The sequence below is a fragment of the Dendrobates tinctorius genome, unplaced genomic scaffold (genome assembly GCF_039654945.1).
Source record: "Dendrobates tinctorius isolate UK_male_01 unplaced genomic scaffold, ASM3965494v1 ptg000073l, whole genome shotgun sequence".
Lineage (NCBI taxonomy): Eukaryota > Metazoa > Chordata > Amphibia > Anura > Dendrobatidae > Dendrobates > Dendrobates tinctorius.
This window is the reverse complement of record NW_027361741.1, coordinates 11962821-11977377: the sequence shown is the minus strand read 5'-3', so window position 1 is coordinate 11977377 and position 14557 is coordinate 11962821. Positions and strand designations below refer to the sequence as shown.

General features: G+C 41.3%; 1 protein-coding gene across 6 annotated transcripts in view; it reads right to left on the bottom strand.

The window, feature by feature from the left end:
- The window catches only part of LOC141096188 (beta-crystallin B3-like), a 368074-nt gene that overhangs the window by 195822 nt on the left and 157695 nt on the right, over positions 1-14557 (bottom strand). For 3 of the 6 annotated variants that reach the window (XM_073582654.1, XM_073582655.1, XM_073582651.1), the window contains exon 6: positions 32-79. The exons of 2 other annotated variants lie outside the window; for them this stretch is intronic. In XM_073582654.1, coding sequence (XP_073438755.1) covers positions 32-79 — 48 coding nt within the window. Of the gene's footprint in view, positions 1-31; positions 80-2308; positions 5271-14557 lie in introns of those variants that run through there. One more of the 6 variants, XM_073582657.1, reaches the window with a different exon arrangement.

Below are 14557 nucleotides of genomic sequence, written 5' to 3'. Positions count from 1 at the left end.
AAGTCCAACCCAGCTGACTGTGCAACCATACCTGGGCTTTTGACCATGGATGAGCACATGGGATGCAGCCAGAACCTTCCTATACAAAATACAAATGACAAACAAATTACCATAGAAATAATATTAGGAAAATAGCATCAACATTAGAAAAAGGATTTTATTCTATATCAAGCATTCCTGTAAAGGGGATAAGGAAGGTTATCAACAATCTAATACTTCGTAAACATGCCGGTATCTCATCAAGGATAGCTTTCATGCCAGCATTATTTTTAAAGCTCTGTTTATATTACAATACCGTAGCAAATATTATATTCTTCCTCCTAGTTTGGTCTTCTGCTGGCAGAGAATGTATGTGCATATAATCATTTAAAAACATTCCTTTTAAAATGAGGTTTAATGGTTCACCTGGTATTCTACATCAGTGGAAGAAGCGTAATTGTGAATCACACTGTTTGCCCATGACTGCTCATGTACATAGAGGAATTATGTGAATGCATAATGTATGATACTCACATTCATAGAAAACCAGAAACGAGTAAAGCACTTTGCCACACCTACAGAACTATGAAAACGCGGAAAGGAAAAAATGAATGGAAATCTATCCTTATTTCAAAGTCAACAGAGATGGTGACCATTTTGGACTGTTGGGATTATTTTTACAGTATTATTTGGAATAGAGAAAGAAAAAAAAACTTCAACCCAACCCCCACGCCTTTTATCTCCAGGCATAGATGGGATTGAATTTCAGGCCTGCCATCTACAAGCCTATCTACAGAGATAGATTCAGCCTGGAATCGATTGATGAGCGTTACATTTCCCTTTCTAGCATCTTGTTCTTCGAAGAATCTTGGAACATATAGCAGACTCATTTATAAATTCATTAGGCTATATATTTTTGCATTACATAGATGCATAAAACTGTCCCTTTAGTCGCATATGAGCTATTGATTAATGCAAATGTGGTCACATATGACAGAAAATTAGAGATGCGATTCTCAGGCAGCTGCATAATTTATGTACATGTCAATCAATTACCAGGCCCAGACAGCACACTTACCATCAAGCCATTTGTGTGTAGAGATTGCTTAAAGCTCCCCGAGGGCAGGGTTGTTCTCAACTGTGGCAATCTTAACCATTTACTTATGTATGTGCCTTATGGACACATATGCAGGATCTTGTTTACTACGGGGTACATCCACTAGAGCTTAATTCAGTACCAGATCGAAATCTGCTTCTGCCATGTTTGAAACATACTACTTAGGTCTGTCCTGGGGGGAGGGAGAGAGAGCCAGATCATCAGACTGCTGGATTATAATAGATGGTAGGTTTTTATTACAAACCTAAAAACTATATATAAGTAATAGAGGTCGATAAAAAAAGAATAACAATAATCATCTCACTTTCTAGCAGGCACAGTCCTGGGATTCAGTGGTAGAATACAATTATTAAATTCTTTGGCCTGCTAGCAGAAAATGACACCATAAGGTGAAACATTATATATGTGATAAAGCAATAAAAAAAGAACAAGAAAGGAAAAAAGAGAGATGGAGAAAATGCTTCTTTATGGCCTACTGCAGTGGCTGGCATTGGTGTTGGCAATCATGCCAAGGTATGTTCTACCTATGCCTAGTAGTCTCAGCTTAGTCATCCCCTCCCCAACTAAATTTATTCCAAGTCTATGCCTCAAACATTATAGACTCTTACCCAATGACGTACTTACATTTAATACAGCAAAAGAGAAAAAACACCTATGCCAAAGATAAGGGAGGTGTATTGATCATCTGTTTACAGCATATTGTAGATGGCAATATGCATTCCTGCAGAGGAGACTAGTTAACAATTCAGCACACATCTACAGTTATGCATTCACGCTTGTATATATACTGCGTATATGTTAGTTCTAGAAGGTTTAATGGCAACCCATCTTACAGCTGCATAAAGCTCCAGTATTAGCTATTCACCATCGTCATTACACTGCAGCAGGTACTACTGCTGGAAACACACAGATGCAATGCTGGTTAAAGCAATGATACATGAAAATCAGGGATCAATCCACAGCAAATTTAAGGAAAAATATAAAATTAGAGACTCACGGAAATATATATATAAATGCTAAACTCATATGTGAGCATGAAATTATCGTGTATGTGTGTGTGTCTAATATATATATATTTTACACACATAAATATTTGTATACATGTGCATGACATTAAAAGTTGGTTAAGGTTATAAATGATATAAAAGGACAAAAATCATTGCCTTCGATAATATGAACTCAATCCACAAAAACAAACATTGAGACGCTTACAGAGTCGGCCTGTTCAGGGACAGCGTGCCTTTTCCTCAGAGAAGAAAACCTTTGCTGGCTCCTAACGGAAAATCTACGGAAGGATTCACGGCTCCGGGAGGCAAAGTGTCGAAAGGACGATGTACGTTTAAAAGGGTTCCTACTGCCACCTTCCACAGTAGTTCTCTCGTGTGTAACTGCAGTTGTGACCAAACTGAAGGCTTCGTGCAGAGACCTCCTCATGGTGCCCATCCACTGATTCATGTGTGTATGTGCCACTGTTAACTTATCGCCCAGGTACTCCATAATCCAGTCAAAATCAATAGTGAAAAATAATTTTGAGCCAAAAAAAACAGAAGGGGTCTATGGGTCTACCGTCCTTGTTTTCATCCAGGGGGTAAAAGTTACCAAAAAAGCAAAAATAGTATAAAGAATATAATGCAGTCTAGCTCCTAAATCCAATGAAGTGACTTAAAGTAAAACCTTTGTCTTCATTTTCGGTGACAATGCTTGGCTCAGATAAGGAACTTTACAAACTTGAGTAAGTTGCCATCTCCTAAACATTCAGCATACGCACATATAGCAGCTGTCCATTCTCTCTTCGCTCTCGAAAGCTCTTCCGTTCCCAATCTTTGCTGGTCATGTACATTACCTCTTTCCAATCCGGTAAGCTGTTATTACACAGAGTGAAGCAGCTTCATTTTAGGTGGTTTAATGGAGTATTAAGCAAAAATAATAAGCTCTGGCTTCTTTGCACACACCATGGCTCTTCTTCAAACTGTAAGCAGACGGTGAATAGAACAGCTTAAGTCTCTGTGTAAATCCAGGGCTGTGTTAGTCTGTGTACAGCCTGGAAGGGACTGCTCCGCTCTCGTCAAGACCGTGCTTGTAAGCACAAACTCCCCTTCTGCCAAGAGATTTTTCTGAATGACATCAGGTCTTTGCTTTGCAAAGGAGCTGCATAACTGAGGTATGCAGCAGGGACAGATAAACCCTAAGGGCGAAGAGCCAAAAAAAAAAAAAAAAGAAGCAATGCACACACTTACTCCACGCCTATATCAAAGTCCCCCAGACCTCCTCTTCTCTACAAGCATTTCCAAGAAACCTAGATGTTGCCTGGAAGCTGCCGAGAAGAATGAATGGCTGAATCCTCTGCTTTGCTCTTCCACTATTGTGACAAGCAGGATGAAAAGGTTGTCACTGCTGCCTTCCATCCGCCTGCTCCCTCCTTATTCTACAATAACCCACAGCAGAGAAACAATGGGCTAGGTGAGGCAGCCGCAGAGGTCTGCCAAAGGAAAACGATTTGGGCAGGGCTTTTTTTTTCTCGCTTTACGCTACAGGCAGCCATTGTCATAGCAACCAGGGGACAGCATCTGCCTAGGAAGGCTGGGGATGCAAGAACTATGGGAATGATTATGGTCATGTGACATTGTGACACCTTAACCCTTTTTGACAGAAAGGATCCAGAGATCATTTAATTTGTTCCTTTTTTTTTTTTATAATCCTTTCACGGCTGTATTAGTAACCGGAGATTAAAGGGTAAACAATATTTAGGAATATTTTTAGGAAGAGCTTTACCTGGAGCAATCTCTAAAGAATGCCACAAATACAGAGCGATGTATGGAATAACAAATAAAACATCTAAAACATTTAGAGCAGCCGGCTGTGTGTCACAATGTCATAAATATAGTATATAGTCAGGAAAACAATACTGGACATATTCGGTGACTCTACAGTCCTCACAGGTTTGGTGGATATCAGAGTTTGCTGCTTCCGTGTTTTTAGATCTTTAAGTCCGATATTTATATGGTTAAAGCACAATTATGAGCATTTCATCAGTTTTTTATATTTTAATTGACACAAACTTGAAGTTTATGTAGAAACTCACTATTTACAGTGATGTCCCTAACTTTTCAAGACTTCTGTCCTTCGCCCCAGCTTCTGGGTCAAATCCTGACTGATGACAGTCCATTCTTGCCTATTAAGTGCCTGCAGTTGAACACAATTTCTGTTTTTTTGTATGTCCACTCAATTTTCTGGGAAGTTTCCTGGCCATGGATCCAAAACTTCAATGTTTTTCTCACCAAGCCACTTGGTTATTCCTTTTGCCTTATGACATGATGTGCCAATATTCTGTAAAAAGTATCAACAAAGTGCTTCTGGGTCATTTTTATTTTTAATCTTGAATATATATAATAGTGAGTGACTTTAAAGTTACCTGAAGAATGAACCGGCCACTTCTTTTAACAGCTCGGCAGTTGACAAACATTGAAGCGGTTAAAAATTCTGAACATATGCAAAGCAAGTTATTTTTACATTGCTATACATATGCCCATTCGTTTTAGCATTTATTTAATGGTTTTCTTCGTTAAAAGGACAGTTGAGGCTAGTTAGTGCTTTAACCCCATTATAAACCATAGTTGTTCCACCCCCATCAGTGAGTGACATACAGTAAATGGTATTTAGTATTGCGCGTCCTAACAGTTGTACAGGGTGGGATATTTATATCAATACACCTGGGTGGGCCATTTATAAAGTTGAATCCAAAATAGCCAACTTCAAAATGGCTGCCATGGTCACCATCTTGAAAAGTTTTCCCCCTCCCATATACTAATGTGCCACAAACAGGAAGTTGATATCACCAACCATTCCCATTTCATTTAGGTGTATCCATATACGTGGCCCACCCAGGTGTATCATATACATGGCCCACCATGTATAGATGCTTTTGGTGCAGACGTTTGGTCATTTCAGGCTGTGTGCCCATGTAGCGTTTTTTTAAGCGTTTCTGCAGCGCTTTTAGACAAGCGTTTCCGCTGCAGAAACGCTTACGAAAAGCATCCAATTGATTTTTAATGAAAAACGCACATATTGTGCCAATGGTGCGTTTTTAACTGCTGCGGAAACGCTTAGCGATTAAAAACGCAGCATGTTCATTAATTTTGCGGAATCGCACGCGATTCCGCATACCATCAATTATATGGGCAAAAACACTTAGGAAAACACATGCAAAAATGCTTGACAAACGCATGCGTTTTCCCGGGAGCAGGGTGTGCGATTCTGCTCAGGTTTATTCTGCTTCAGAATCGCTACGTAGGCACTCAGCCTAATGGGAAACCATTGACCCTAGTTCCAAATCAGGACCAGATATCCATTTAGCATCACCCCAATGAGTGCAGCACAAAATACATTTAATTCTACACAGATTAGTGAAATATATGATGTATGATAGGTTAGCAACCTCAAAGGCCTTTTGTTTAACTTCCCTTAAGAGTATTGTCTGCCCTATATACCAATTAGAACCATGGTTCCATTCAGTTAAACCTCTATCTGTGTAGTAAGTCAAGCACTGACTTAGGGTTGCTATTCTCAAACTAGAACAATAGCCAATGTCCCAGTTAGCACCAAAAATTAATTGATCTGAACCTCACTCAGTTTCATATGTGCGGGAGCATTCTAACAAGAATGGCTGCAGTGAGAGACCTAAAAAGAACACAAGGTAGCCTTGCGCTATTAATGTATATGTACATAATGGTTAAGACTGTTGATCACGTGAATTCCACTCAAGTCGGTGGGAGTTATGCAGTTGCATCTTTAAAAGGATGGTTGGGGTTAACATCCTTAGGTGGAAGTTCAGTAGCCTCGCTTTACTCGAGTATATGGTTACCTGCTGTCCCAGTTGGTACCATAGGTCTATTAGAATCCACCCCAATATGTGGGATATATGAGAAAGAGGACAATCGACTGGAGATATTCAGTAGTGTTGGAGTTAGCGCTCTCAGAGGGAAGTTTGGTAATCTTGCCCTATTCGAATAGAACTCCACTCCAGAGACAGAGCTGGCATTTTTCTTTTGGTGACGGATGTCCGAACTACACTCCCTATTGCAGTCGTCTTTTTCTTTATGCTAAACAGGTATATCTGATGAAGGTAGGCGAGACCGAAATGTCAATATTTCGTCTATACACAGTTCTTATATCTAATAAACCACATCATTGCCGTATTTCTGCTTTTTTTTATATTACTCCACCCCAGTTGGTAGGATATGCAAGATGGCATCCTACAGAGGACAGTTGTGGATAGCGTCCTCAACAGGATGTTAACTCATCGTTGATAAAGATCAGAAACAGTTTCCACTTAAAAACTTGTCATTTTTGACCACCTCAAAAAAACGCCAACTGTACATACCCTTTTTGGGAGAAGAAAAAGCAATCCTTTATCTTATCTCATACATTTCTCATTATACAGACTTTACCAATGTATACAGAAATATTATTGTTCCTGTTCCTTTTATTGCCCTTATTAAATTAATTGGAATCTTTTAGAATTTTTTTTCTAACAATAGATTTCTGTCATGAGTGGATTAATATTCTAGAACTTTCTGTGCCTTCCAATTTACTTGGCCTCTAGAGTTAATCTCTGTACACAAATGATCTGAAGCAACCTATTCTAAATTACGATTAAAGCTAGAATCATGACAAAAAAATAACCTATAAAGGTAAAAATTAGAATTGTCAAACAAGCACTATGGCAGTGTGTGTTATATCTCTTTATTAGCTGTGTGTTTGAAAAATGCAAAATACATAAACTATATCTAAAAATATCTAATGAATACAACAACGGCTTACAGGCATGTTTTACAAGCTTAACTGTATTTCCGAACATCTATCAAGTCCAATTGGAGGGAGCAATATGGAAATATGTTCCCATAAAAGATAGCTGAGCCCTTAAAAAAATACATACCCACACACTAAAAAACACATATGGATGAAATATATGAGATTTATATTTTGCAAGAGTTGCCTGCCCTGGCCCACAGACACCAGTATAGAAAACACATGACAACATATGTAATCCATAATTAATTAAAAAAAAAAAAAAACTGATTAAAGGGGTTATCCATTACTCTGATATCCTCTTCTACCTTTGTTTCCCTTTGACGCAAAATAACACCTATACTCAGCTTGGGTGCTGTCGTTCTAAAGGTGTTGGCACTCGCTCTCCCTGGGCTCACGTAGCATAATGTCACACGATCCCTGCGCCTAAGCAGCACTGGCTCACTCTCCTCTGCTACAAATGTAATTGACATCCAGAGGAAGCGAGAGCTGCGGCTGCTCTCTGACTTCCACAGGATGTGTTGATTTGTCCGAAGGAGGGGAGAGTCAAGCCATTGCACACTGGCCACAGGGATTAATGACATTGTTATGTCCCAGGAGAGCCAGTGCCGATATCATTGGAACAGCACTGGAAACAGGGAAGAGTACAAGTATTTTACTGGGGGGAAACATGGGAATTCAGAAGAGGTTGTTCAAGTGGACAAGCCCTTTAAATACCATACATTGCAAAATACAAATGTAATACATGTACATATAATACAGTGTACCTGGCTTCATGTTTGAACACACTTGCCTGAATATACCCCAAGGTGTAAAATGATTCTGTCACCACCATCTGCAATGATTATCACATGCAGCAACATGTTATAAAATTAACCTCATGACGACCATGCCAGGAAAATAATAGTTTAAGGAATTTAGTGCACTTCACCAGCAAGCTATTTCCAGAGTGCCAGTATGTACTGCACCGAGCCACCTCCTCACTATGGAAGGTGTTTGTTCATTTACATTCAGCACATGGAAGCTGCACTATGTACAAAGGAGAAAGAGCGCCCACACTCTCCATTGTTTAATGGTAAAGCTCTATATTTGGAATATTTTATCTTTAGTAGATTACTGTGGAGAAGACAAGGGTACATTTATCTGTTCAGTATCCGACAGAAATCCTATGTCATACACGGAGCTTAGAAGGAGACCTACATAAGTACATTGCATTTATTAATAAGCAATAAAATATAATGCAATGTGTATATACCACAACACTATGCCCTATGGCAAAAGGTGGCCCAGTGGCATTTAGAGGACAGTGAAGCCAAAATCCAGGCGTGAGGACACGTTTATATGAATGTTCTGCACCACAAATACTACTCAAATGAATGGGACAGACAAATTTATGCAACAAATACTCCATGTTTTCAATTTACTCTAAAAGGTATATACAAAAAGTATATACTAGTATGATACTGGTATATAAAGGTATATACTGGATGAAAAAAATACAAACAATCTTGTGGAACGTTTGACTACACATGGGGTATTTTTTCAGCTTCAATTGATTTAGTAGTCAACTTTGGGGTGTTTCTTTTTATCAACTAGAATTTATTTAACAGCCTTCAGATCGATCTCGAGCCATGAAACCTCCCCATAAATTGACATGTTTCATCTTTGTCCACATGCAAAAAATAACTGCACTTAAATGAATAGTAAGTTTATTCCAGAAGTATAAGAAGCAGGTTTTCATAAGGATTTTAGAACATAATCTTCTCCAATATCAACCAAAAAAAAAAATGTGTGTGAACATACTCCCTTTGGTTGAGTTCTCACTTAAATGATTTGCAGTGGATTTTAACAACATGGCCAGCGGGTGGGAGTTTGCGCATGTCATGCATGTGTTGCAGATATATTCCATGCAGATTGCTATGCATCCAGGCACGGAGTGGCCCACAGGGGAACAGAACAATTCTCCAGTAGGCCCCTGTGAAGGAGTGCTGACGAGCAGTGTTATACCTCATCACCGGTCCTGTGCGCACAGAAGAGCCATCTATGAGCAACCTGAGGAGAGAATATGCCGCCCCCTATCTTCAGGGACGCACCGCCACCTGAGGCAGAGTGCTCAACTTGCCTCATGGTAGATGCGCTCCTGCTAGTGTGAACAGTGGCAGAGAGGGGGCTCGCAGCCACTGTTTTCTGTTTTTCCTTCAGTATTTTTGTATTGAGTACAAGTAGGGCGTGGCCCCCTTTTCACCGAGCTGGGCAGTTCATATATACGGTAGTCCTTCAAAAGCTGGGTGTCCTTTTGGAACCTGGTGACTCTCTGCCACTGTTCACACTAAATAGGTTTTAACATTAGAGAGTGTAGTTACTGTCCAAATTGGGTATACCTTGTTGCGGTGGGATAGCTTTATGCTTTTTTTGATCAAAAAACAGAGTTTACTAAATACCCTATCTTAATTATTTAATGCACTTGCTTTTTTACTTATTTTCATTAGTGTATATGCACACATTGTCTTTTCTTTGGATTTGCTCGTTTCTATTGCCAGTGTGAACATGCTTTTACATCATGCATGTTTTCAAGTCATACCCTGGCTCAGTTTTCTGTTGTTTTTTTTCACAGATGTGAAGGATGATACCAGAGAGATCATGCGGAATTCCTGTTTACTTTTGCCAAGGCAAACAGGATCATGGGGTGCATTAAAAGAGGTCTGAATACGCATGATGAGAGCATTGTACTGCCTCTGTACAAATCCCTGGTTAGACCGCTCATGGAGTATGGTGCACTGTTTTGGACACCGGTGCTCAGGAAGGATATAATGGAACTAGAGCAAGTACAAAGGAGGGCAACACAATTAATAAAGAGGATAGGGGAAAAACAATGCCCAGAGAGATTAGCAAAATTAAAATTATTTAGTCTAGAAAAAAAGATGACTGAGAGGCGATCTAATAACCATGTACACTACCGTTCAAAAGTTTGGGGTCACCCAGACACTTGTGTTTTCCATGAAAACTCATACTTTTATTAATCAAATGAGTTGCCAAATTAATTTAAAATCTAGCCCAGACATTGACAAGGTTAAAAAAATAGAGATTTTTAATTGAAATAATAATTTTCTCCTTCAAACTTTGCTTTCGTCAAAGAAAGCTCCCTTTGCAGCAATTACAGCATTGCAGACCTTTGGCATTCTAGCAGTTAATTTGCTTAGGCAATCTGGAGAAATATCACCCCATGCTTCCAGTAGCCCCTCCCACAAGTTGGTTTGGCCTGATGGGGACTTTTGGGGAACCATACGGTCAAGCTGCTCCCACAACAGCTCAATGGGGTTGAGATCTGGTGACTGCGCTGGCTACTCCATTACAGAAAGAATACCAGCTGCCTGATTCTTCCCTAAATAGTTCTTGCATAATTTGGAGGTGTGTTTTGGGTCATTGTCCTGTTGTAGGATGAAATTGGCTCCAATCAAGCGCTGTCCACAGGGTATGGAATGGCGCTGCAAAATGGAGTGACATCCTTCATTATTCAAAATCCCTTTTAAATGTATAAATCTCCCACTTTACCAGCACCAAAGAAACCCCAGACCATTATATTACCTCCACTATGCTTGACAGTGGGAGTCAGGAACTCTTCCAGCATCTTTTCAGTTGTTCTGCATCTCATAAATGTTCTTCTGTGTGATTCAGACACCTCAAACTTGGATTCACCTGTCCATAACACTTTTTTCCAATCTTCCTCTGTCCAATGTGTGCTCTTTTGCCCATATTAATCTTTTCCTTTTACTAGCCAGTCTCAGATATGGCCTTTTCTTTGCCACTCTGCCCTGAAAACCAGCATCCTGGAGTGGCCTCTTCACTGTAGACGTTGAGACTGGCATTTTGCATGTACTATTTAATGAAGCTGACAGTTGAGGACCTGTGAGGTGTCGATTTCTCAAACTACAGATTCTAATGTACCGCATATAATCGAGTATAAGCCGACCCCCTAATTTTGCCACAAAAAAACGGGAAAACTTATTGACTCGAGTATAAGCCTAGGTTGGAAAATGCAGCAGCTACTGGGGAATTTAAAAAATAAAAATAGGGGCATGTCCTCGCCATGCAGGAGAGGAAGCTGAAAACAGAGGCTCCTGCTCTGGGCCACTTTGAGGCCATATAACAAGCAGCCGCTGCGCTGGAGAGAGACCCACATGTCACCTAAGAAGAGGGGAACACAGCCCACGCAGAACCCGGGCAGTGCAGCAGCTCCTTCTGCTGATAATAACACGCTTTCTCCGCAGTGCGGGAAAGCAGGCTTCTGGACTGACACCGGCCAAGATGGCGACCGCAGGCAGCGTGGGGACCGGCCCTGGCGCGCACATGAGAGAGGGGACTGAGAGGCCAGCGGAGACTGTGTCAGAACAACTGCAGGGAGCACAGAGGCCCGATCAAAACCTAATTGAGACGGCAGCAGGTACCAACCCTATCCCAAACGCCACTCAGAGGGATGATACAGCACCTCTGCAGGGGGTTACAGCCTCCCAGATAGCTCAGGGTGTAAAGGAGAACGGAGGAAGCCGGAGAGAGCATGGAGGGAAGGAAGATAAAGCAGCACAGCAGGGAGGGGAATCCCCATCAGGAGAGGACATTGAAACTGAAACCCAGAGTGCAGGAACTAAGAACAGAGAGAGATCACCACAAGCTGAGTGGTATATACATAAGCCTGACACTTCTGGGCCCCCTTGTCCTGCGCCTTTGATCAATAACCAGCCATTAAATGCATATGCAAATTCTTGGACACCCCGTGAGGGAGATGAGGGGTGTGAGGCACATACACTCCCCATGTCTTTCAACGTTATGCAGCCTGCTGTTAGTATCCCTTTATCTGTAAGAAGAGATGCGCAAGCTCCCTCACAGAAATATATCCATACCCAACAAGTTCACTCTGGTACAGCAGATAGGGGTGGGCAACCTGAAGGAGTATGGGATGACTTCAAGGCCCGTATTGCCGCTATCCCTTCAAGGGAAGAATTTGAAAGTTTTATTAGTCGGCTGGAAGCCTCCTTTAAAGCTGAGACGGCGGCTATCACAATTGAGGTCTGCCACCTTAATGACAGGGTTACTGAATCTGAATCTGTCACTGACAACATTTCAAGGCGTATAGCCGCAGTGGAAAAGCATGTTGCACACCAGGCGTCTCATGTTGAACTTGCACTAGATCTCATGGAGGATTTGGAGAATAGAGATCGCAGAAATAATTTAAGAATCAGGGGGTTACCAGAGTCAATTCGGTCAGGAGACCTAGATACGACATTAAGGGGCTTTTTGAACTCCATCCGTAATATGGAAGATGATACTCCTCTTGAGTTTGACCGAGTGCACAGATTCCTGGGCCCTCCACCGCCAGAGGGAGCGAGACCGCGGGATGTTATTTGTCGGATCCACCATTATAAAGCAAAAGACGAAATCTTCTCAAAAGCCAGACTGTGTGAACCTCTGTCATTCCAGGGACATATCATACAAATATTGGCAGACCTTTCTCGACGCACACTCCTGAAACGAAGAGCCCTCAGACCTGTCCTCGATACCCTGCGGGCTCACGAACTCTCCTACTCCTGGGGGTACCCCTTTCGTCTGCAGGTGAAGGAGGGCCGACTCTTTGTGCTGTCTCATCACAGAGACATCCCTGACTTTCTTGGCCAACTGGGCATCTCGTCTTCGGGGATCGCCGTCTCGGACTGGCCAAACACCCCAGGAGGCCCTGAGGGAGGATTGCCACCACGGGACCCGAACCGACGGAGACAAAGAAGGGCCCCCCCGGAAACGTGACCCAGAGAGATATGCTAAGGGGTCGTCCGGAGACGGATGAATAATTTATTATATGCATTAGAGGGGTCTCTTCCTGTTCTCACAAGGTTTTATATGTGAGATATTGATATTGAAATTGGTTAATACTGTTTCAGAAAATCTTTCCCTTCTTTTTGGAATATCTTGCTGGAATTAATCACAAAGTTGTGTTGTGTTTCTCACTATATATGCTAAGCGGTTATATATGCTGTGCTTACATCTAATGATATAGGACGGTACTAGTTACCAATATTCTAATTATAGAATCACAGTTGTTATATGTTAATAATTAGTAGGCCTCGGGGTCTTGGGTGGCTCTCTGTTGTTTGGAAAGGACACACTCCACTGGGGCATCCGCACGCTGCAGGCAGGTGTGGAAATTAACATAGCCCACCTAAACTTAGAACTGCTTGAGTTCTAATTATTTTGGTTGCATCGGTAGAATACATATTTCTACTTTTGCAACCTCTTTCCTCTAATATCTTTGCTCTCTCTTTGACTTCCTCTCTTTATCTTACTAATCTCTTTTCTCTTTACCCTTCTTTCCCACCCCTACCTACCCCATCCGCACCACAGCACCATTGAAAGTATACAGCTTTACAAGAGTGACCTGAGAACCGTCTAATACTCAACTGTATAACAATGAGCTCATTAACAATTTGTACCATGAATGTAAAAGGGTTTAATTTACTCCAAAAGAGATCTCAGATCCTATATGGATTACATAAACGAAGGGCCCACATAGCCTTAATTCAGGAGACACATTTCAAAACGGGCTCAGTTCCTACTTTGGTGAATAGGTATTATCCAACATGGATTCACAGCACCAACCCCGACTCTAGATCCAAAGGGGTATCTATAGAGATCCACAAGAACTTATCTCATGTAACCTTGGATTCCAAGGTCGACCCAGGTGGTAGATACATCTTTTTGAAAGTAAAAATTGGGGCCACAGTCTTAACAATTGTTAATTGGTATCTCCCAAATAGAAACCAGTTTGCCGAACTCTCCTGCTTCAACTTGCCAATTTTGCAGAAGGAACGGTCATTATAGGTGGCGACTTTAACTTTGTCCTAGACCCCTCTGTGGATTCCTCCTCTGGAAAAGGTATTGTCTCATGTAAAAAACTTGCGCTCGGTTGGGAAGCTCCTCCACACTGTCCAGCTTGGGGACGTATGGCGAATATTGCATCCACAGGATAGGGACTACACGTATTTTTCTTCGGTTCATAACTCCTATAGTCGAATTGACTTTTTTTAGTCAGTCATACGGCATTGGAATGGAATCCCAGCACTAAAATTGGCGACATTTTCCTGTCAGACCATGCTCCCGTATTTATTTCTTTAGAGGTACCGGATCTGGCACGCAAAACATGGTCATGGAGGCTTAATGACCAGTTGTTAAGGGATAACTTCTGTCTCATGGAGTTAAAGAGGGATATTGATGATTTTGTGCATACCCACTCAGGCGACACTACACCACAACCAGTTAAATGGGAGGCGTTAAAATGTATATTAAGAGGCACCCTGATAAAGCATGGGTCTCGTATTAAAAAAAGATAGGGCAGAACAAATACGGGATCTATATACCCAGATCCATAAATTAGAGACGACACATAAACAGACGCTGTCACAGGTGGTTAAAACGGACCTTGTACAGAAACGAATGGAGCTCAAAAAACTGCTGGACCAAAAATATGCACAACAATTAGAGAAATCTAAGAATTATTTTTATAAATTCGCCAACAAATGTGGATGCCCCCTTGCTCGCATGTTCCACCCCAGAACAAACTGTACCCATATCCCTAAAATTAGAACGGGGAAGGATCAGATGACTCAT